We start from the raw sequence: 22,122 nt of genomic DNA, 5'->3' as shown, positions 1-22,122 counted from the left end.
GAGTTGTTTCAAGTACCTATTTTAATCGATGTACCAGGGCCATAGTGGTAATGGTTAAAAGTACAACATTTTCGCGCTACTGTATTCGTAAACACATAGATACATATTCAAATTTCGATATCCGCGCATTGGTCCATGCCAGTGGTTCCCAACCTTTTTCCATCCACGTACCATTCCGAGGTTTTATGCGGTGCTCGCGTGCCACCTACATAAGTTAGGTGCCCCGAAGGCGGTCAAAAATGTTTCCATCGTGTTGAACTGCCGACGGAAGCGAAACAGAAAATAAACTGCCCATTTTTAGGCGTAGTATATGATTTCAGTAACGGATATATTTTGAATTCTTGTGGTCAGATATCATAAAACGGAATTTGGTTAGGTAAGAATCCCAATGCTTTACGACAACATCTCTCCCCCGTAGGCCGTCATTGATGGTATTGCCCCTACCCACGACAACGACCTTAGCATGACGACGACGGCTTCAAAAAACTCAAAAATCAACCACACCTGAACTAATAACTCCCTTCGGTCGAAAAAAAATTCTACTCGTGTACCACCTGGACGACCTTCGCGTACCACAGGTTGGGAACCACTGGTCTATGCTCTTATGCAGTGGTTCCCAAAGAAGGCGCCAGCGCCCACCTGGGGCATTCGCGAGCGTGAATGGGCCGCTGGCCATGAAATGGGCGATTGGGAGGCACTAAATATGACATTGAGCGGTAGATGAGCGATGAGAGCCAATAAGAGCGGTGTCGGTTCAGAAGGCAACTGCTGCGTAGTGTTGAAACGATTGATAAATAATTTAGGGTCGTCCGTCCATTCAATCAGCTCTACCGGAAAAGTCCGTCGTTACTTGATAATGTTGATCCTGCCATCAATGGACTAATTTAGCAGTCGGCAGAATCCCTGAAAAGCGTGGTTCATGGTATAATGTGAGAACTACGAAGTATTTGAGCAGTTATTGCTCACTGCAGGGTGTGTAATGGCTTTGTAAGAGAAACTGTTTTGCGTGATTTTATTCTCTGGTTCAAACGATCGTGAATATCCCACAGTACTGCGACCGTGGCTACCGACACGGCGTTCTGAAGGACATGCTTTCCAAAATCTATGAGTAGCATTTGTCCGTTCTTAGCAATGATGAAACCGGATAAGGTGAAAGTGCCACTACCCGGATTCAGTCATAAGCCTGTGATATTTCACCGAAATTTTGCGTCACGTGTACTATTCCAATTCTCAAGCTTGCATGAGCTACCGCTCCAGCTCGAATACCCAATTGTGAGGGAGAAGCATAAATCAATCATCTCAGAAAACTGCACGAGGATATGATGATTTGATTTCAGGTTATATTCCAATTTGAAATTCCATACTGGACAATCAATCCATTCTGTAAAGTTTCCGAGCATGTAATGCCTGCGGAGCTGAATACATTGTTATAGTGAAGAGCAATTTTGAGTTCAACCCGAGTTCAATATCTCCAATCAATCCTTCTGGATACACAATTAAATCGAATTGAAATGCTCCCACTGGAGAACGGTTGATTTTATCGCAATTGCCCTTCCCCATACATATTTAATAGAACGTGTTCCCAGAGCCGTGACAAAGTTTCTGAATCACAGCAGATACCGACTTGACAGTACGGAGCGCGGGGACGGGAGATTTTAAATGAGATTGTTCTTATCAAAACTCAAACCTCATATTACAAGGATGATGATAATAATAATACACCAGCTTCATCCGTCTCGTTATTAGCTGTAATAAATGCAGAACAACTATATCGTTTTATTATTTAGACGTGGCGAGGGGGATCGGTGGCAGTGACACTTTATTCGTTGTCCAGGGCGCGGTAGCTCAAAATAGTCTGTTTAACACTGCCTAATGTATGGTTGCCAAATGTGGTCAAGGGGCCCGCAGGGGTCGCGAAACGAAATTTGGGGGACGGGGAGACATATCAATTCAACACAAAATGTACAAAATATTCTAACCAAACTCTAGAACTCGCCGTTTGGACTGATTAGTAATATTAATAATCCTGATATGTAATCGAATTTCACGCGTCGGCCATACATATTGTTTTGATGAAACGTTCATTGCCGTCTGAATATTAAAACTATTTATCACTGCGCAGTACGTATTGCACAATGCTTTCAGTGCGAAAATGGTTGAAGTGAAATTGGTATCGACAATAAACTATCGCATAGGGGCATATGGCGTCGTGCATGTAACGCACTGACTTGACATGGCTACAGGAATGTATCGTAACAATTACACAAACAACATGATGTTTTTCCGGGCTTCGAGCGAATTACGTTATGACGTGGATTGCCATATCAATGAATGGCAAGTTGTGCTTTATTTTGGTTTCCCAAACTATTTTACGTTTCTGCAGTAATAAAGCATCAGTTAAAACTAATGACCGGCGACTGCACGTGGATTTTATCTAGTACGCAATTACCAAACGTTAAACGTTGCATGAATAGCTTGCTATAGTAGCCGACCATTGAGCTTGAATAGGTAACTCAATCCGACATGAGGTGATTGATAAAAGTCACTACTGGGGCTAGGCAAAATCGACTACCTGAATCATTCTATTATAATATTCGATTATTAAACGTCGTTCACTCGTCCTTCGAGTAGGCGTAATTAGAGGCTAGAAAAACAGTTTTTACCACACATACTCAACATGAATCGCAGTCGTGACTTATAAATCAATTCAAAACCGTAAAAGACCCTGCCACCTGAGCGAATGAATGTAGGAGGGATGGAGGTATTGGACACTTGGTGTGATTTTACACTGATGTACATTGCAAAAAGTGAGCACCTCTGTAAAAGGTTTACGTTACAGTGCATTGGGTAATAGGTATTTCGCGTCGTGATGTCAATCGTAGTTAATGGATTAATCATAAATGCATGATACATATTCAGATAACGTCAACTGTATTTGATAGCTTTGCTGAATTGTTAGTATGTTGAGAGCGGTAACATTACCAACAGAATGTAAGATACAACGTATCGGGCAGGTTATTTCTATAAGGATTTTGACATGAAAATATTAAGCACACTATACTCACAGCACTGTGTACAGACTCCGAATCCGGTATTCAATAGCACACCTTTGCCATAGTGAATGGAATCGACCGTGCGTGGACCAGTTTGAAATGTGAATAGCGCCGTTAATTTCACCTACAGCAATGTTGGAGAAATTCGTTGCGTCGATATATAACAGTCACGTTCTTGATTATAACCACGACATCGGTGGTCTGTAATAATCCTGGCTATACGCATGTTTCAAAACCGGAAAGCTTTTGTCATACAAAGACTACGCTCTTGACACTATAAACAGCAAACACGCTGTACTCCAGTTCCTATTCATATATAATTAATTGGTCACAGTGTTATGCATGTCGTGCGAAGCAGGCTAAAGCAGATGTAGCCAATGATCTTTTATTAATCGATGTGAGATGCGGTATTGTGCGAAGACCGCGACAATGCGAATCCACTAGACCTCGGACATGCGTGAACTAGGGTAATTTGCCGGTGGATCGATAAAGGAGTTTGTTTCTACGATTCCTAGGTCTGGAATGTAAGCAGTTGAAGGAGAAAGTTGATTTGCTAGATTCGTGTTATTCTCGCGAGTATGCGCCGGTCCACACTGTATTTACAAGACGTGATTTCTGCTGCGGGTAACTGAGATAAGTAACCGCAATCGAAGTAAGGATATATATTCCGAGTTATGACTTCTGTACGCATCGTAGATTCCTGTTAACGAGAATAGTTGGAGAGGGTTAGATTATAATATACGTTCTGTCCTTATAGCAGTATGGTGCGCATATCGCAAATGGTGTTTCTGATGGATTTTGGTAATTCAACGATAAGGGACTACATCTCGTATCAAAATGTGGCGACCGCCGGGTCGAAAACATCGACCCAATTTATCTGTAATGTTTCACCATATGCTGACTTGATGATTTTATTTAAAATGAAACAGTCGCGAACAACTATCGTGGGTATAATATAGTATTGATTTAAGACTGGGTGCCCAACCGTTTTCGGTAGTGGGTATTGCCAGGCGTTATACCATTTGTGATCAACTGAGCATTCCACTGCCGCTGCCTTGTTCCAAATATCATTATTGTTCCGAATGCTGTGTAGTAACATTGTGGTATCGTGCGAAATCATGAAGTTTTAGATATGTTGCTTACAAGGGCTTGGCAAAAATTGAGTACGTGAGTAATTTGATTCTGAGACGAGTATGACGCTTCACGTCCGGTCAATTACTCGAGTGCCACTCATTATGTCGTGATATTGGTAAGAGGCACTTAAACAGTCGCTGATTGCAATACGGCGTCGCGATTTGATATGATGATGCGGGCTAGTCACTAATATACAGAAATATCGTTACCCGGAGCGTGTGTCTCACCTGAAGAGCACTCTACTGCATGTATCGAATGTAATGTTGCATGGTATCACACTTCAAGACACCCGCAGTGGCTAGAAAGTATCGCAACGGCAATTTACGTTCATAAAAAAGCAGTGTATCGAATCATCAGAATCGCTTATCTAGTCACATTCTAGTACAGGGGTCAGCAACACGCGGCCCGCGTGGCCACATTTTGCGGCCCGCGACCTGATTTGGCATTCTGGAAGAACGCTTTAGGCATAGCCGGACGGGACGCCTATATCCGAAAGCGGGCAAGGCCTTTCGTAAAGCATTTGGAAATGCTGAAATTGAGTTCAGTTTAAACATATTGTTGTTGTTGTTCAAAGTAGGCTATTCTATTGTGCCTAATATCATTATTTCTCACTAGCTGATACGGCTTCGGTGATGGTAATATCATTCCACGAAGGAAGAATTTGCTGATATAAATGAACATTCGAGCATATTGCTTTGACGTGCGATGGTACACCACTGCCAAGAGAGTGACGCTTAGAAAACGACTTCGGGCTCCCACAAAGACCAAGCTTTACGAGGAGATAGGATAGTTTTCCAGCAAGTACCGCATCTAGCTAACCCCAATATATCGATTCTTTAGTCCAGGGGTGGCCAATATGCGACAGTAGAAGGAAAATTATGCGGCCGTCGACACTTATTCGATTAAGATGTGTTGACAGCCGTCAATATACAAATTGACTTTACGAATTGACTCCCTATAATTAATGAGAGGTTTGAACTTTTCTTCAAATTTTCTTTGCGCTTCGCGCGGTTCAATGCAGGTTGATTTTCGATTTTAATATGGCAATGTCCTTTGCAATCTGAGCCTCCACTACAGATGCGAACAGCAGAGGAAAAAATGATACGCCCCACAAAGAGGCGCGCGACCTATTTCGAGTTGGCGACCCCTGTTCTAGTATGTGAATAGATATGTTGGGCCTTAATTATTGGTCCGCAGATATGTGGAGTATACCAACTGATCGTTCAGCAGTTCATAAATCATAATATATTGTTTAAAAATGATTTACCCCTGAAATTTGTTTCGCAGTCCCCATAGTTTCAGGAGTTATTCGTTTGAGATGTTATTTGGTAAATTTCCAGAAACAGTTTTCAATTGATTCAATTACGAATATGAAGGTTTGAAGAATGTTGACTACGGTTATTTTGTTTTTGCGTAAGAACACGATGACATAATGAAACAATGATCTACGTATGCACCACTGGGAATGAACACTGAACAGCGTAGGTTCAGGAGTTACAGTGTTACTATCTACCGATGGTATACAGCAGGGGTCGGTTACCTTCTTCACCAAAAGAGCCATATTAACTCCATGTTTTCAATTGTAAATCTGGAAGTGAGATACAATGATTCAAAGTGACGGCTGCACCACAATTGACGATAGATTCGTTACGTCGTGGTGCCACCAAATCGAAGTTCACTGCATGTGATCCGTCGTGTGCACCCTATTTCTGTTTATACGCGGATATGATGTTTAACGCCCGCAAAATGCAACCGGATGTCCTACTTTTGATCACGCAACATGCATTGAGCAATGGTCAATTAGCTGAGCTGGTCATACAGGCGTCACGATGTTTAATCAACGCGTTGTGAAATCCAAGATTTCAAGGCGTGCAATAGTGGGTACAGGGAATTGCGATATTAGATAAGATATTGACAACAGCTCCCTATCGAACTATACGGATTAGATTTGTCCCCAGTATTCCACTAAGTAATGTGGACGTCGCATATTTGCGTTATTCCGGAAAAACCTATTACATTTCACCTATAATAATGAGCAATTATCAGACGCCAATATTTCGTAGAAATTTCAAGATTTTATAGTTTCTGAGCTCTAACCCCCTTCTCAGGATACGTCCCTGTTTTGACCTCATAACCTTGTCTCGTCTATCATAAGAATAACGATGCCGGTCGTTACAAACGTTTATCAAAAACTTGAGTCAATATTGATGAAGGAGATGGGAATAACGTGCAAAATTATGAAGTTATCCCCGAGTAGGGCTGGGCAAAATCGAGTACCCAAGTGATTCGATTCTGAATCACGTAAAATGCTTCGAGTCGAGTCGAGTATTCGAGTATCACTCATTATGACGTCACAACAGAATGTACTATGTCAAAGTTCAAATTTGTACCTTTTATGCCACCACGAAGAACATAATGCTTGTTACCCGTCACATTAATGATACTTCGATATGTTTTCGACCATACTGACTTCATTGCTCTTCTTGGCAATATTGTGGAACGATCATGACTTAGGAAATGTGTTATTTCCAGTAATGTTCGTAGCTTTGTGCTATGTCTATCATGCTACGACACGGCCAATCAAGGTTTCAAGACTTCCTCAGTGGCAAATATTATCAAAACTATAATTCTCGTTAGTTCATTAACTTTCAGTTGTGAGGAGCGTACAATTTCAGTACTCGAAAAATCGTCTTTTACTACTCGACTCGAATCATTAAAATTAATACTCGATTCAGATTCGAGTACTCGAATCATTGTGCCCAGCCCTATCCCCGAGCCGAATTATATTAGCAGAAGAGCCATATATGACTCACGAGCAATGTTTCCTCTAAGCTGCACACGTGCTCAATTGCGCAGTGGTGACACGGTCTTTGCGCATAAAACATCCAAAGTGATGACCTTTTTTTTAGTCGTTACGCACTGTTGTCCAAGGGACCGCGCAGTGAGTAGGTGAGAACGCGAACAGTCGTCCAGAATTAGAGGGAATATTTCTCACGAGCCAGAGGTTCCCGAACCTTGGCATACACGTCACCATTATATTTATTACATGGTCAGGAGATGTTAATTTGATAAGTTCATTCACCGGTCGAGGCACTAAATAACTTTTTATTGCAATCTGGCACATCTTGTGCGAAGAATTTGTCGAAGAATACCAATTCTGAGACCATCCTCTTTTACAGATGAAGCGGTTTTTGATACCGCTCTTTATAGGCTGTGCGGTAGTCATAACAGTCACGCAAATATTACCCTACTGCTCGCTGCCGTACAATCTATGCGACACGACTCCCGTGAGTGACCGAAAGTATTACTTCCATGTAACGCGTCGCGAATCGGACACGGGCAATGGAACAGAGCGGACATTGCCAACATATTTGAAATCGGAATATCCATCTTTGGAAGAGTGCTATCGCATAATAGAAGAGGGAAGACAATACGTCAACGCATCATTCAAGGCCGTTCCTGACCTTACTGAGGACGTGGAAGTCGTGGATGTTCTACGAAAGGGCTGCGATGAGTTCAAATACAGGTATTTTTACAAGATTCACAACTCAGTGTAGGATTCCAATGAGGCAATCAGCATTTTCCGGTAACTGATTCTGCTTCCACAAGCAGTCCAATGGGTGAAAACCAATCATAAACACCCAACCCGCGTGGAGATATGTCCCGAGGTAGTAACGAGATCTGTTACAGTGTACCCCACTTGCATTGTGTGCCTTATTTTGGCGGCTCAAGAAAACCGTACCCACTCAACCGCTGGGATGTATATTATGGGTGTTCAAAAATGAATTTTTTTCTCAAATTGTACTGGCTACTCGATAAAATTGGTCGGTTTCCTAATTTAGGCCTACACATCAAATTTGGTTCGATTCCAGCCAGTAGCTGCATTGCTACAGGAGAAGAAAGTTTGTATTTAGTATATAAAAATAAATACACGAAATTTTCATTGGTCTGGCTGTGAAGGCAACGTTTTATACTAGAAAGTGTCGTTTGCCTGTTTTTTTACCTTCCAACATGGAATAATTTTTCACATTCCGATCCATATTGATATCCATCTCTATTCTGCAAATGGCATACTACGTCAGCTACGACACTTGCTTACTCGATAGTCGATATACAATCATTAAAGAAGAAACATATAGGGTCTAACCCTCAAACGTTGGTGACCTAATCAAATTGGATTCGTAGGTTGTATGTTGTGTCAAGCAGACATCGGTACTGTCATAGCTGTTCTGTCCATTGGCAACCGCTGGGACGAAATGTCTAGCCTACAATGCTCGGTAAATATGACTTCATATTCAATACCTCGCACCGAACAGTGATTTCGACCTCCCAATTTCGCATCACTTAAACAGGCTTGCCTTGCATTTCACGAATTCTCCCGCAATTGATACTATGACACTCTGTATGCATCGTCATATGTATGTTGTTTTCATGACCTCAATATCAGATTAACTACCCGAACGCACGCACAGGCTTTCCGGTAATTACAAGCCCCGTTATTTCATCGGAATACGGTATCAGTGTGATGGTGGGTATCAATAAGTATAGATATGAGAACACGTAACACTTTTAATGTCTTGAGGTAAATTGCGCAGTGCGCAAACCTTTTGTCTGCACTGTACAACTTTTGTCTGAAATGCCCTTGCGGAAATTCAATATATATTTATTTTAGTATTTTTAGCATCTTCAATTCTAATTGAGCCTGATCCAGACATACTAGACATATGCTGAATTAGTAGTACATCACATCTCGCACAGCATGTAAAATAGACCCTTGGATTTCTTTCTGGGTGCCGCAGATTGCAGACGCCTACCGTATAATACACGTCGGCGAATAATTATGGGAACGAATTTCCGCAGATACCACTTCTTCAACAAAACTCAAGAAAAAACGTATTCTACCGCTGATGAAATGCGCTTTTCAGTGGCCTTTACCATCCTCATACACAAAGATCTTCACCAAGTGGCGTCGCTGCTAGGCGCGATATACCGAAGCCAGCACCTGTATTGTATTCATGTCGACGCGAAATCGCCAAAAGCTATGATTGAAGGAGCGAAGTTGATGTCAGCATGCTTCCCGAACGTATTCGAGTCTTCCAAGAGGGAGTCGGTGGTTTATGCGTCTTTCAGTCGACTCAGGGCTGAGATCAACTGCATGGAAGATTTGCTTAAAGTGCCAACCAATATGTACAACTGGAAATACTTGATCAACTTATGCGGTCAGGTAACCACCTCGTTTATAGATGCATTATATTATCTCAACTCCTTAACTTACCGTTAAGGTTATCCCAATCATTCACCGATAAGATAGCGTAATGGTGAAGCGTCCGGCTTCTTGATCGGTAGGTCGTGGGTTCGATTCCCTGCCGGGTCGGACCAAAGACCTGAATTGTAACACTGGTACCCAGGACTTCCCTGCTTGGCGCTCATGCATTAATGGGATAGCATGGAGGGGTGGTGCAAGACGTAGAAAGCCGTAAAAGGCTATATCTGCACCTTCCTTGTCCACCGGCATATGCACATCACGCACTCATGGTATATGCCGCAAAAACATCAAGGACGTCCTTTCCTTTCCTTCCTTGCATTCGCTTACCATAACCATCGTACAAACCTAACCCGAATACCAAGTCTCTCCTTAACCTGATACTTAATATTAAACACATGCATGCCCTAGTGTCGCATGCTATTGTATTCCATTGCCATGCATCGATGCACTTGGTACATCAGGTGGAATTGGCCACGTATGCCTATGTGTATTGCATGTCTCCCGCATCGTAGGATAGCTACGGTACCAAATTACAGACATACTGCTGAAGTACCGCTACATAATGAGTTATATTGACTATACGTCATAGAGACACACGCCAAATTGAGCATGTGACTACCAAACCCGAGAAGTAACCGTAACCGTCCTAACCCAACCCTATAGTCCTTTGCTTCAAGTTAAATGCTGATTGCTGAAGCGTCACGTGGTAATGGGTCAAATGTTTGCAGGCCAATTTGGAGCTTTGATCGGATAATAACATATAGTTATGAATAATCTTTCGACAGGAAAACATGATATAGAAAACTTACCATCGGGCTACATTTGTACGTAAATTAGTAGTGAGTTTAAGATAACTGCGAATTATTGGGGCTGGAAACATTTAACGATTCCCTGTTGAGATAGCAAAGTTGTACTTCTAATCCAAGTGTCCTATTTTGTGGCCCGTTAGTCATATGCAATGGCGATAGCGTTTATATATAAGTTTTCGTCTTCATTAATGCCTTATCGCTTGAAACAGGACTATCCCACAAGAACAAATCTGGAGATGGTAAATCAGCTTAAATCAATGGACGGAGGGATGTGCTTGTCAGGCACAACGCAACTCAACGAAATCGCTGTAAACCGGGCGAAGTACATCCACGTGTGAGTTTAGCTTGTCAAGTTTGACGGTTTCATTTGTATATACGAAACCCCTCGTAAACTGACAAAGTATAGATCAATATCATATTCATATTTCATTACAGCTCATTGTGAAATTAACTGATCGATAAAAACGAGGCGGACTCTCTCATCAAGCGAAATGCTCACTGTTTTAATACATTAAAACCCGGGTGATTAATTGGTTGCAAAAGTGAAATTACCTGTCATGTCGTTAATGCTTACGACTGGGGTTGGGCGATAGAGATTACTGCTCCTAAATCACCACGAATCCTATTAAAGGCATCCCATGAACCAGGCATTTCGTTTATTGACAACAGATGACCTAAAAGGGAATGGAGAGACATAATCACATTGAACATACTTGTATCCTTTCCCATTGAGTAAAGTGGCCTTGATTGACTCTTCCAAATAGTGACTTGCGTGATCACTGATCACGCGCTCAATGATTTCCTGAAACTTGAAATGCGACAAACGCAGACAAGCATATGCAGTATTGCGTTCTAAGGTCATGTATACAATGTCCACATAAGACTATAGTTGTAGCATGATGAGGTTCTACTCATATTTTATTTGAGTTTAAAAAGATTTAGGTGATTCTATTGAAATCAAGCTATTCGGTAAATTGGTAAATTGGCTATTTTTAGATTTCGTCTATCACGGTAGTTGCAACTTACAAGGTTGCTGAATATCTGACGCGAAAAAAATTCTAGCAAGGTCGAAGATCAGTAATCATAAATAGGCTTCCTGATAATCGTTTCTGTGTTGTACACCGACCAGATGAACGTGACTATCGTTTTTTTTTAATGTTTACTTTAATAATTTCTATGAGATTGGGCACGACTGATGTATGCATTGCACCACAAACACGAAATAATCCTTAACTTCAATATGTTGCCAGGGTATAATGATAAAAAATATCGAAACAGGGGTAGTAGAGGTTCATCCTTGAGGAGAAGTTTTGGGATACGAATTTAACATCAAAGACGGAAACAAGATTCAGATTGGATCATGGTTCTGATTCATCCAACATGATTTGATCCCGATTCCAAAAAAGCATGTTGCGTACATCTCTAACTCCCTGATATTTCCACAACCATCAATGATATACACTGAACATTCTTGACTATCGTTCGCTTCTCGTGGTACTGTTTCCTTACGTGACTGCTTTTGCAGGCTGAAAAACGCAACCGTTGGAAACAGCACCGTGCAAGTCCTACAACAGACGAAACAGCTATTGGATCCGCCGCCGTACAATTTAACAATCGCGAAAAACATCGCGTACGCGGTTTTCACGCGCGACTACCTGCAATGGGCACTCGTGGACAGCGTCGAAGGCAAAGCGCTGCTCAACTGGACGTCTTACACGAGGACGCCGGACGAACACTTTTGGGCGACGCTGTATCTATACCCCAAGTCTCCGCGATCTTCTGAAACTATCACCTGGAGAAATATAGCGAGAGCGATTCTGTGGAAATACAATGCCACTGAAAACTACTGCGGGGGTGAGTGGTCAGTACTCGCAGACAGATAGGTTCTTTTTCTCGTTGTACTGGCGTTATCCGGTTACTAGGGAAGGTCACGAGGATAATACACATTCGCCACATTTAGGAGGCAGTGTTGGTATTTACAGTGAACATAAATCAATTAGAAACTAGACTACAAAATATGCGTGCGGATAAAACAGGAGTAAAACACTACACAATATTAAATTTACAGTATAAACGTACATGTAATAACTTTACATTATCAGTGCTCATATGTAATGTAGTATATGCGTATGCCTCCAGATATACATGAAAAGGTGAATGCGTTAGCTCATCAATACTTGTGTATTCGATACTGTTTTTTTTAATTGCCTGGGCGGTAAATCTCCAAATTCGGGACGCATGTTGTTACGTCCTCAACGTGAAAAAACTTCTGAAGGACGAGTTTGGCAGACGCGACGATAAGACGCTATACAGTGGGCATGGAGCTTGTGTGGTGTGAGTCAGAAGGGGCGAACGTAGTAAATGATGGCCGAGAATTGTCGATTGCGATGCAAAATGAGATGCATCATATTTGCTGTTTCATATTTCGTGACATCTGGCCCTTTATTACGGTAATGCCAATTTGTCTATATTCCGACTGAAGTTTATGACATTCCATGCGAAAAAGTTTCTTCGATGGAACATCCGTTCAGCCGACTTCAAAGTTTTTCGCGACAATCGATTTAAGAATCGTATCAAGAATAAGTTGGTTCTCGCAGTCATGCAGATTTTGTGTTACAGTGTTAACAAAAGTACTGTATATTAGTAAATTTCCAATATAACATATGTATATGGTGCAAATAAGGTAAACTACACTTTCTGCTTCAAAATATATCTTCCACACCCGTTCCAATTGATTGAAACAAGTCAAATACAATACACCAAAACTTATGAAGATATATCCCAGTAGGAGTGGGTCTTGTTTAACAATCCAAGAGGCGCAAAACGTTGTTAGAGCAATAAAGAGAATTCATTGCATTCTTGAGTACATTTCTCTTTATAGGAATTCCTATATTTAACTCGTTTTCACCCATTGGAATCTGCGTGAAGGTATACAATTTGATGCCACAAAGTGCCGATATTAGGATTCGGACCCTCCCCTATGGTGGCTATTTGCTAATCTACCTTCAATCTATCCATCAACAATTACTTCCTGGCCCACCAATCTACCGAATTCATGTAAAGCCGCTTCTAGTAAACCGCTATGAAGACAAGTTTCGATGTCCTTATAGATTTGACGCATTATCGCGGTGCTTACATTCGGCTTCCTCATTAAGCGTCGCCTCTTTTTCTAATCTTACAGGATACTGGCAACATAACTCGTGTGTGTTCGGCGCCGGTGGTTTGTGGTGGATAACGGACAGGCAAGAACTCTTCGTTAACAAGTTCGACATCAAATATGATTCAATACCAACGCGGTGTCTGCGTCTGCTGATCGACGACAGAACTAGAGGGTTGACAACTGACAAAAACCCGCATCAGCAGCCTATGAAGACCTGACGGAATAGTGCATTGCTGAAGCGGATGTGATTGCCGATGGCTCCTAATTACATCCACAGAAGGCTGGATGACAGAATACTGTGAGTCTATGAGATCGAACACAGGGAAATGCGAACTGCTGCCCGCCGAGTATAGTTGAGCGGCCCGCAAAAAGTTCCATTATCGAATGGTGTGAGTCTCACGACTGCGGTTGCACGTAGCTTAGCATAGTACGTGTTGCAGGTTCCAAAAATGTTTCAATCGTTTCAACCTGTAGCGGAGGCAAGTAAATAAATAATTTACGATATAAAATATGTATGTTGACCTGTTTAGTTTGTGCAATGTGCATGTTTCTATACTTCTAACAATATTCATGAGATAACATTCAACCATATAACGGCAATACTCGCGATTGTTGCATATTGCTGTTGTTGTTGATCAGTATTGTTCATTTCACACCAGTGGTTCCCAATCTTTTTCGACTCATCGTCCTGTTATCCAGCTCGACACAAATTTCGCTCCCCTCCCCCATATTCACGGATCCGGAAAAGTGGACATATAAACGGGAAAGGTATTCACCTAACTCTGATCGCTGGTGAATTGCCTAGAAAAATGGTCATTTGTCCGAGACGGTGCTCGGAAACCGGATTCCGAGACTACTTTGGGTTGAGTTAACCTTTTTTAGTCAACCTTCGCGTCCTACGCACAATAAGATGCGTTCATGTACATTTTGGCCGTGTCAATTGAATACATCCCACTGGAGGCTTTACCATTTTCGTCCAACAATCGTCCCTTGTCCCTCAAAATCGCCCACATTGGGAATCACTGTCTTTTTACCATGCCCGAATTCTTCATTATGTTTCCTCAGCTACCGACTTATAACACGGTCCAGTTCTATGTTTAGGTATTTGTAATGCAACGCTTTTTGTGATCGAATGCCGGGTATGAACCTTGTAAAACCACAAAACTATTATCACCTATAATCAAGTGTTCCATCTGCAATTGCAATATTGGTCTGACACGCGTATTAGAGCCGATTATCTGACGCTGCAAGATGTGAAACTACTTTCATCAATTCCATGCTGGATTAACACCATAAGATTCGTCGACCACAGCTGCAGCAATTTCATCTCGTTCTTCATTCGTTTTGATTATTCAATACTACTCAAACTGTTGAAACGTTAATATTCTTTTGGGCGGATTTTAAGAGTCGTTTTTGTATGCTACTGTGATTTCTTTGTCGCTATTTTGTACTGATTCGTTTCGAGTTTTATTTTGGACTCTACTTACACAGTAACAATGCTCCAGAACGCTTTCAGAAATGAATGGTGTGACCTCGTCTGTTTCTTGAGTAAAGGGTGATGATTAGCATCGAGGCATATAGAATCATGTGGAAACGAGAATATCATTACAAAGTAAACGACTAATTATGTGTGCAAGCTTGCCCGTGCCTACAAACGTGCTTCCAAATAACGGTAGCTCATATGGCCGAGGTAAGATTGGGTACAATGATTCGAGTACTTATATCCGATTGCATAGATATTAGATTTATTTCTCATGTAACGACATTGAACGTGTTTGACCCTAAGACAGGGGTGTCAAACATACACATTTGTAACAAATGTTGAGATATTTTGCAGGAAATACTTCCATATTTATAATGCCCATTACCCGACTACAGCGCTGTGGTTTCACTCTAGTTACCACTATAGTAACAATTCGGTGAAATCAACATCCAATTTCAAGAAGGCAAAAAGTGCACACTAAGTTCGTAGTTTTATACAAATATGGACCAAAAAGGTAGTTCTTCACAGAAGCGAAAACGCCAATGCGGAACCGTTATAGACAGGGAAAATATAATAGTGCCACAAATATATAATGAAAGATTTATGGTCGCACTGGGTCAATATGGGTCAATTTCAACCCAATATATCCCCAGACATCAGAAAAACCGGACTCGCGGTTTAATAATAATAACCAAACTCTGACGTCCGCGTTTTCAATTAAATATATTTTATTCCTCGCAACCCATATGCAGGGCTAACGCCAGACTACGGCTAAATCAAAGGGAGCATAGAATATGGCTACTTATATCTTCTTGAACGCCACTGTATTCAACTGGCAATCATCGTATTTCAGCAAATTCCGAATTGCGAATAGATGTTATGCGACTTGCTACTCCTACTTTAAATACCGATCCGTGTATTATCTCTATATGCTTTTAAGGTATTCAAGTGAAAAGCAAGAGCACGAGGTAACATTTTAGAATCAGTTGACTGATCCGGCCCTCGAGCGATTTGAGTTTGACACCCCTAAAGAGTTACTTTATTGACATGAAATATAGTTTTCTCTTTCGGTCAGTGTTCCTTAAACTTTGTAGCGCTCGTAGCTCATGGTCACTGACCATTGGTCAGTCATGAAAGGTTTCTGGTACCGCATATCTAGGATCCAAACGACCATTTCAGTTTTTTTTTTTGTGGTATTCATGGTGTTTGTCGACTACTGTGGTCATTTACACAAGGCCGATATTCTTCTTATTTTTCGTAACTGCCGACTTATAGCACGGCCCGCCTCTAGGCTTTTCGTAAGTCACCGCTGACGCGGATGAGGAGGCGAGGAAGAGCCTAGGTAAACCTCCAACACTTAGGTATCGGAATCGGGAAGTCGACCTCGGTCGGAATCGAACCCGCACCCATTGATGCCGCAGCAGCGGATTATGCCACTGCGCTATCTCGCCACAGACTATTTCAGGTCATTACTTAATGTTATCGCACACTAATAGGCGGTCATCGAATACCAGACTCGGTACCGAATGACCTATATATTCAATTTTTCCAAGTCCTAGTTTTATAATCTAGGTCAGTATAGTTCTTAAACAGGAGGGTGCGTGAAAGCATATGAAGACAATCCCGTAACAAAGTGCCGATTTTGATGTTGTGCGGCCTACGCTGCTAACTTTCTATCTAGTTTATGGTCAGGTACGTTTGAGCCAATCCAAAGTCCGAAAATATAAGGGATTATAGACATTAAATTTGCTAAAATTGCACAGGATTCATTTGACAAGATATTCCAGTGTAAGTTTTTTCGCGCGCAGTACGATTTGCTTTCAACTCCTAATTATTGCCTCGTGCGTCTTCTACATTACATATTTGAGAGCTCTCGCAAAAGTGATAATCTTGGATGACGTCAAAAAATGCGTTGGGATTGCTAACATTCCGGTTGCTCTTTTCATTATTTTTGGATATCACGATGAGTGAGGGGGCGCGAAACTTTTCACCGTCATCAATGGAGCGTGTCCTGCAAAGTTTGTGAACTATACTGATCTATATTCTAAAACAGTGCTATCCAACCTTATTCGTTGTGGCACATCCTTTTAACAGTTACTGGAAACTAGTACATCCCTAACCACATAACTCAATGATCCATATAGTAAGCCTAATCCAGGGGTGCTTCACAGCGGTATTCTGGCGGAAAGTTGTCATGGCCCATCTGGATGTCATATCCCCATGTTAAATTGGCCTGGACTTCGCACCGCGGAGATCCCTTGTGTTGTTCTGTGTCTTCACTAATTTCTTGCGATGTATACCTTGCCTATGAAAGTTTGAATTTGAAACAGCAGATCACACTCCGCCAACTTACTTTCACTTCACCATAATCGCGAGTATAAATGTTAGGAAAGCTTACGGAGAGGGTGTCTTCAAAATTATGGGCACAAAATTTATGATGATACATCTTCCGGTTTTTATTGATGACTGTGTTCCATATGGTTATTTTTTGACCTCACATCAGGATTGTAGGCGTTGTCGAAACATATTTTGTGATCTCCCCAAACGTACAAAGAAACCCTTCATTCGTAAGAGGCACACGATTCCGACTTGGTATTTTTTATGGGTGCATCGTTTTCCTCTGCATTTCGCACTCGTACTTAGACTATTGTACTAATTTTCAAGTTTGTAATATCTAAAAGATTATGGAACCAATTCGTTAATTCAAATTGCATATTGACGGTCGCAAACACACGCTAATTTATTATGTGTTGGGTACCGCATGATTATAAACGGCTGCATGCAACCTCTGCAGGTTGGTTACCTCTGGCCTGTTGAAATAAGGATGAACAAGGCTGCAACGTATTTGTAGCGCGAAATACTAATCAGGGCTCTAGATTACAGGGCCACCATATAGCAGAAGTGCTCTCAAACTCGACACCTCTGAGACATCATGGCTACGCTAGGGTCACCATACGTCCGGAATTTCCCGGGCATGTCCGGAATTTCTTTGTTAAAACTGCTTCCGGGAGGAAATTCTAAAATATGTATATATAAATGTTCGGAATTTTAAAGGATTGAAGTAGGCTCATAATTTTTTTGTAAAGTAACATCAACAATATTATATTTGCGCAGATTGATTTTTATATGGGGACTACCGTTCCCGCAAAAACTGCAATCAAAGGTAAATAAAAAATAACGTTCACTTACTGAAATAAGTCGAATTGTATTGACAATTATAACGGATCGGTACATTCCTAGAGACGGGTTAAATGCTTTATTCAAAGATAGAGGTTCTAAATCGAGGGGGGTGTCGTTTGTTTTTATTCTGGGGCGTATTCAGCTTCCAAGATAGTCTGCAAGTAAATATGGGAAAGGGGCTGTCCTTTTTTTAATAATCAGCTTATAAACTTTGGAGCTGGGCCACGGACCATTTTGAAATTAGACAAGGAGTCGCGACTAAAGCTTGAAAACCACCAGATGCTTGGTGTTTATGTAACTCAGTTGTGTGCACCAGCATTAGGCTGATATATAATTTTGTCGGTGTGACACGAAAATGAGTTAACGATTTATATTCACGATCCCAGCATTTTGAAGTCATCATCCACCAGATCTACCGCTAGCTTCAATCGGTGTCTATGGGGTTGGGAGCACTGGCGTAGCAGCATGTGCCGCCGCCCCTGGCTCTCGCTAAAAATGCCGCCCCTCCCCTAAGTAGACCGCAGCAAATTTCGACATATATTCATGTTCAAGCGATCTTGTCAATAAAAATAATTATAAATAGTATGCCGCGTCTCAGCCTCACCGTCTCAACGTCCATAAGGCCAAAAATAATAAAGACAAGAAATAGCGAACGAATGCATTGCGCAAATAGAAAATCAATAGCCGCCTCAAAGCAAAATCAGCGATAATATCCTTAAATTCAAGTTTTTGAACGTAGTCTCTTTCTATAGACAGAACGGATAGAGCTGATAGCCGATCATCATTCATGGTAGAATGTAATAAGACTTAATCAGTTTGAGCTTTGAGAAGCTCCTCACACAGCTCGCAATTGAAACACCAATATGGTCAGATAAAGTTTCAGAAACGAGCATAAATATGGTGTCGAATCAAGTAGCTTTGCATTAACTAACCACTGTAAAACATCAAACGCTGTTGCACTACGATCAAGCGCTCCGCACCAGTCTCTTAACCCTTTTAAAATCTCAAGTTGAACAACTTCATATGATTCATATGGTTTGCACGAAAAGCTAGCAATCTTCTGATTTATATGATCCCTATAATTCGAAAGTGTAAGGCAGTGGCTCTCAACCTTTTTGGCTTCGCGGACCCCTTTTGACCGTCACGGACCCTCGCGGACCCCCTCAAGTTTTAGTTCGATTTTAGCTCTATTATGGTGCGACCTGCATCTGCCTTGTGCAAATATGAACTGTAGGCTTGTGATAAACAGCAAAATAATGATTTTCTTGAAAATAACCTCATACCATTTATGTAGAAATTGGTATACTTTTATCATTTCAAAGCTAATTTTGCTGCTGTATTTCTTCATAGGTCGTGTCTTGAAAATCCGCGTCTTCGTTTTGATATGAACGAGGAGTGCCGAAAACCATTTCCGCAAAGATAGATGGAGGCTAACGCAATACGCTTCTGACGATACTTTTGGTGTTATCGCAACATTTATGGCACCAAAATGAAGAAACATATACTTTAAGAACATATCACGTGCAGCATCTAGCGCATGGACGGGCAACATACGGATCGCAAAGAGTTTCTACCGTCTAAGTGAAATCCTAATCTAAAAGTATAGACAAATTTTATGCGCCAAAGAATGGATCCAAGTTTTCCAACCCGAGAAAGACTGTCAGGAAACGACTTGTTATGTTCGGGTTTACATATATATTTACGAGCAAACATTTTCGACCATGAACAATTCAACATTAACAAGACAAGTCTGCATACCAATATAACTGATGGTGATATGAATTTCATGGTCGGAGCGTAATGCTTTGATAGCAACGAAGCACTCATTGTTCATAAAAAAAACAGCCTTGTCGATAGGGGATCCGCAATAAGAATGTGTCTAATGTGATAGCCGAGCTTTAAGGGCAGGTATGTCATTGTCTGATTTATGACGATTGTCTGCCGAAAATACACGGGTTCATTTCAATATGAATATAGGTTAATTGTATATTGAAGTTCTGTACCTCCAAGAAGCTGTTCAAATAGTGGTTACAGGATAAAATGGATTTCGGGGCGAGGTTTTAATCCCTGCATTGGGACAAATTGGGGAAATACTTCGGACATTTTTATTTCAAACGACTGTTCACTAATTTTATGAGACTGACGACTTCGCATCGAGAAGGCTTGGCAAACAATACGAAGTCACCCGTATTTTTATTTTTTCCGCAAACCCCAACAAAACGTCTCTAAACAGCAATATGTTTGTAACAGCAGGTTATTGAAAAATTGGCAATGAAAATGATTTTGCACACTACGATAGCTCATGTCAGACGATTATTATGATGATGAAATGAGTCATGAGGTTTTAGCAGTTGTGGTGCGAAACTCCCTCATGCTTTCTCAAATTAAAAAAAAAATGAAATAAAAATTACGTTATCAACCATTTTAAAAATTTAGAGGTCTCGCGGACCCCCTGAAATTGCTTCGCGAACCCCTGGGGGTCCGCAGACCCCCGGTTGAGAACCGCTGGTGTAAGGCATGACAGTTTTCGCAGCTAACTCCAAAAAGTCCACCTCGTCGTCGTGCTTCTAAAAGCGCTGATGAATAAATTGTGACTTTCGCTTTGCAGCAGCGCGTGGGAATTCAAAAATCAAAACATATCAGTTAAGTGGCGTATACCGGTAAACCTAGTTTCAGCTTCAAGTTTAAATCTGTCCAAAGCTTGAAACATGCATCGTCTAACTTTTCCAACAACACTGAGGCCAGCATCTTCTAATTGTTCGCCAGGCATTCTCCTTTTTCTGCGAACTCTCCGAACAATCGGCCTTGACGGCAATTTCGGAGTGGTTCCATCGACATGTTAACATAATAAATCGTGTTTTCGGAATCAGCGCAACACTAGCTTTCGATTGAGACCTGTTTGATTAAATTTTAGCTCACGGGACGCCAGCTATAGGACTACCAATTACCCTTCTTTTAGCCGGTTGTGTACACTGTGCCGAGCGAGGTAGTGTAGTGGTGATGCGTTCGGCTTCTTGATCGGTAGGTCGTGGGGTCGATCTCCGGCCGGGTCAGACCAAAGACTCGAAAACTGGTATCCACGGTTATCCCGCTCGGTGCTCAGCAATCACGGAGGAGAAAAAACGGGGGTGCAGCCTAGATGACGTTACTATGAACTCCGTATCGCATCTCCGTCGCGAAAGCATCTCGATGGCGCAGGCGAAGAAGAATACCATCTCCCTCTCTCCCTTAAGTTGCAGCCTCATTTTGCCGCCCCCTTGGCGCCTGTCGCCCCTGGCGCAGAGCCAGAACCGCCAAGTGGCTGCTACGCCACTGGTTGGGAGGGGTATGAATAAATGTGTTTTCGGTCCTGGTTACAACTTTCAACCACATACTCCTAAACCGGATCGTGACTACACTGCGAAATGAACGTTGATTCTAACATGGAAATTATATGAGTCACTACATCTCATTTTAATTTCATGAAAACGCCGAAATGGATTTTAAATTTCAAGTTCAAACACGAGAAAGGCTTCTACGTGTCAATGGAAATCTGACAGCCACCTGAAATGTTAGTATTCCCTAATTACACACCCATCTATATATGTAGCAACTCGTTATATTAACAGAGCTTCCAATGTGCTGGATTACATAACGGCCCCAGCCTTGATAGAAATTGCTTTATTGAAAATGTATCTAAAAACAGATTTTGTGAACATTGGTTGAGGTGAAAAGTCATTTGGATCCTTTTTCAGACATGGTTAATGCATACTATGTGAGGTAGAATAATGGGGGTCAACAAGCGGGCTGGAACAGTGTTGTTTCATGTCTAGGCATGAAAGAGGTGGGACAGGGCTAGACCATGAGTACTACAAAGTTTTTTTTTACAGCGTACCTCTGGTCGATAGACAATTCTTTGCCAATGTGACGTCATATCGACTGACAGTGTGCTCATACCTCATTTTGAAATCCGTTAGTGGGCACTAAGGGGTGTCCGGAATTTGAGTCACAAAGATATAGTAACCCTAGCCTACGCTCCTGCAATTATGTACCCTGAG

The 22,122-nt window shown here is 41.6% G+C and overlaps 1 protein-coding gene and 1 long non-coding RNA gene across 3 annotated transcripts in view; one reads left to right on the top strand and one right to left on the bottom strand.

Annotated features, from left to right (window-relative positions):
• Window positions 1-22,122, bottom strand: part of LOC145434565 (uncharacterized) — a 124,381-nt gene that overhangs the window by 63,255 nt on the left and 39,004 nt on the right. The gene's annotated exons all lie outside the window — the stretch shown is intronic.
• Window positions 6,980-14,962, top strand: LOC145445203 (N-acetyllactosaminide beta-1,6-N-acetylglucosaminyl-transferase-like). 2 transcript variants are annotated; one of them, XM_080323374.1, is made up of 5 exons: window positions 6,980-7,713; window positions 9,048-9,411; window positions 10,472-10,596; window positions 11,788-12,116; window positions 13,444-14,962. In XM_080323374.1, exons 1-5 carry the CDS (start codon window positions 7,367-7,369, stop codon window positions 13,638-13,640), a joined length of 1,362 nt encoding a protein of 453 aa, XP_080179500.1. In that variant the 5' UTR covers window positions 6,980-7,366; the 3' UTR covers window positions 13,641-14,962. The 2 variants fall into 2 exon arrangements, with proteins under 2 accessions (XP_080179500.1, XP_080179508.1); XM_080323382.1 differs by having other exon boundaries at window positions 7,590-7,713; window positions 9,113-9,411.

Source organism: Botryllus schlosseri, chromosome 1, assembly GCF_051294905.1.
Source record: "Botryllus schlosseri isolate E-star chromosome 1, Bs_hap1, whole genome shotgun sequence".
Lineage (NCBI taxonomy): Eukaryota > Metazoa > Chordata > Ascidiacea > Stolidobranchia > Styelidae > Botryllus > Botryllus schlosseri.
The sequence above is the reverse complement of the archived record's forward strand: the minus strand, read 5'-3'. Positions and strand labels throughout refer to the sequence as shown.

Excerpts from the sequence above, each read along its gene's own strand:
- LOC145445203 (XM_080323374.1), top strand. The coding sequence starts at position 7,367 with ATGAAGCGGTTTTTGATACCGCTCTTTATAGGCTGTGCGGTAGTCATA. Across the intron at positions 9,412-10,471 it reads TGATCAACTTATGCGGTCAG|GACTATCCCACAAGAACAAA; the intron begins GTAACCACCTCG and ends CGCTTGAAACAG. Across the intron at positions 12,117-13,443 it reads CACTGAAAACTACTGCGGGG|GATACTGGCAACATAACTCG; the intron begins GTGAGTGGTCAG and ends CTAATCTTACAG.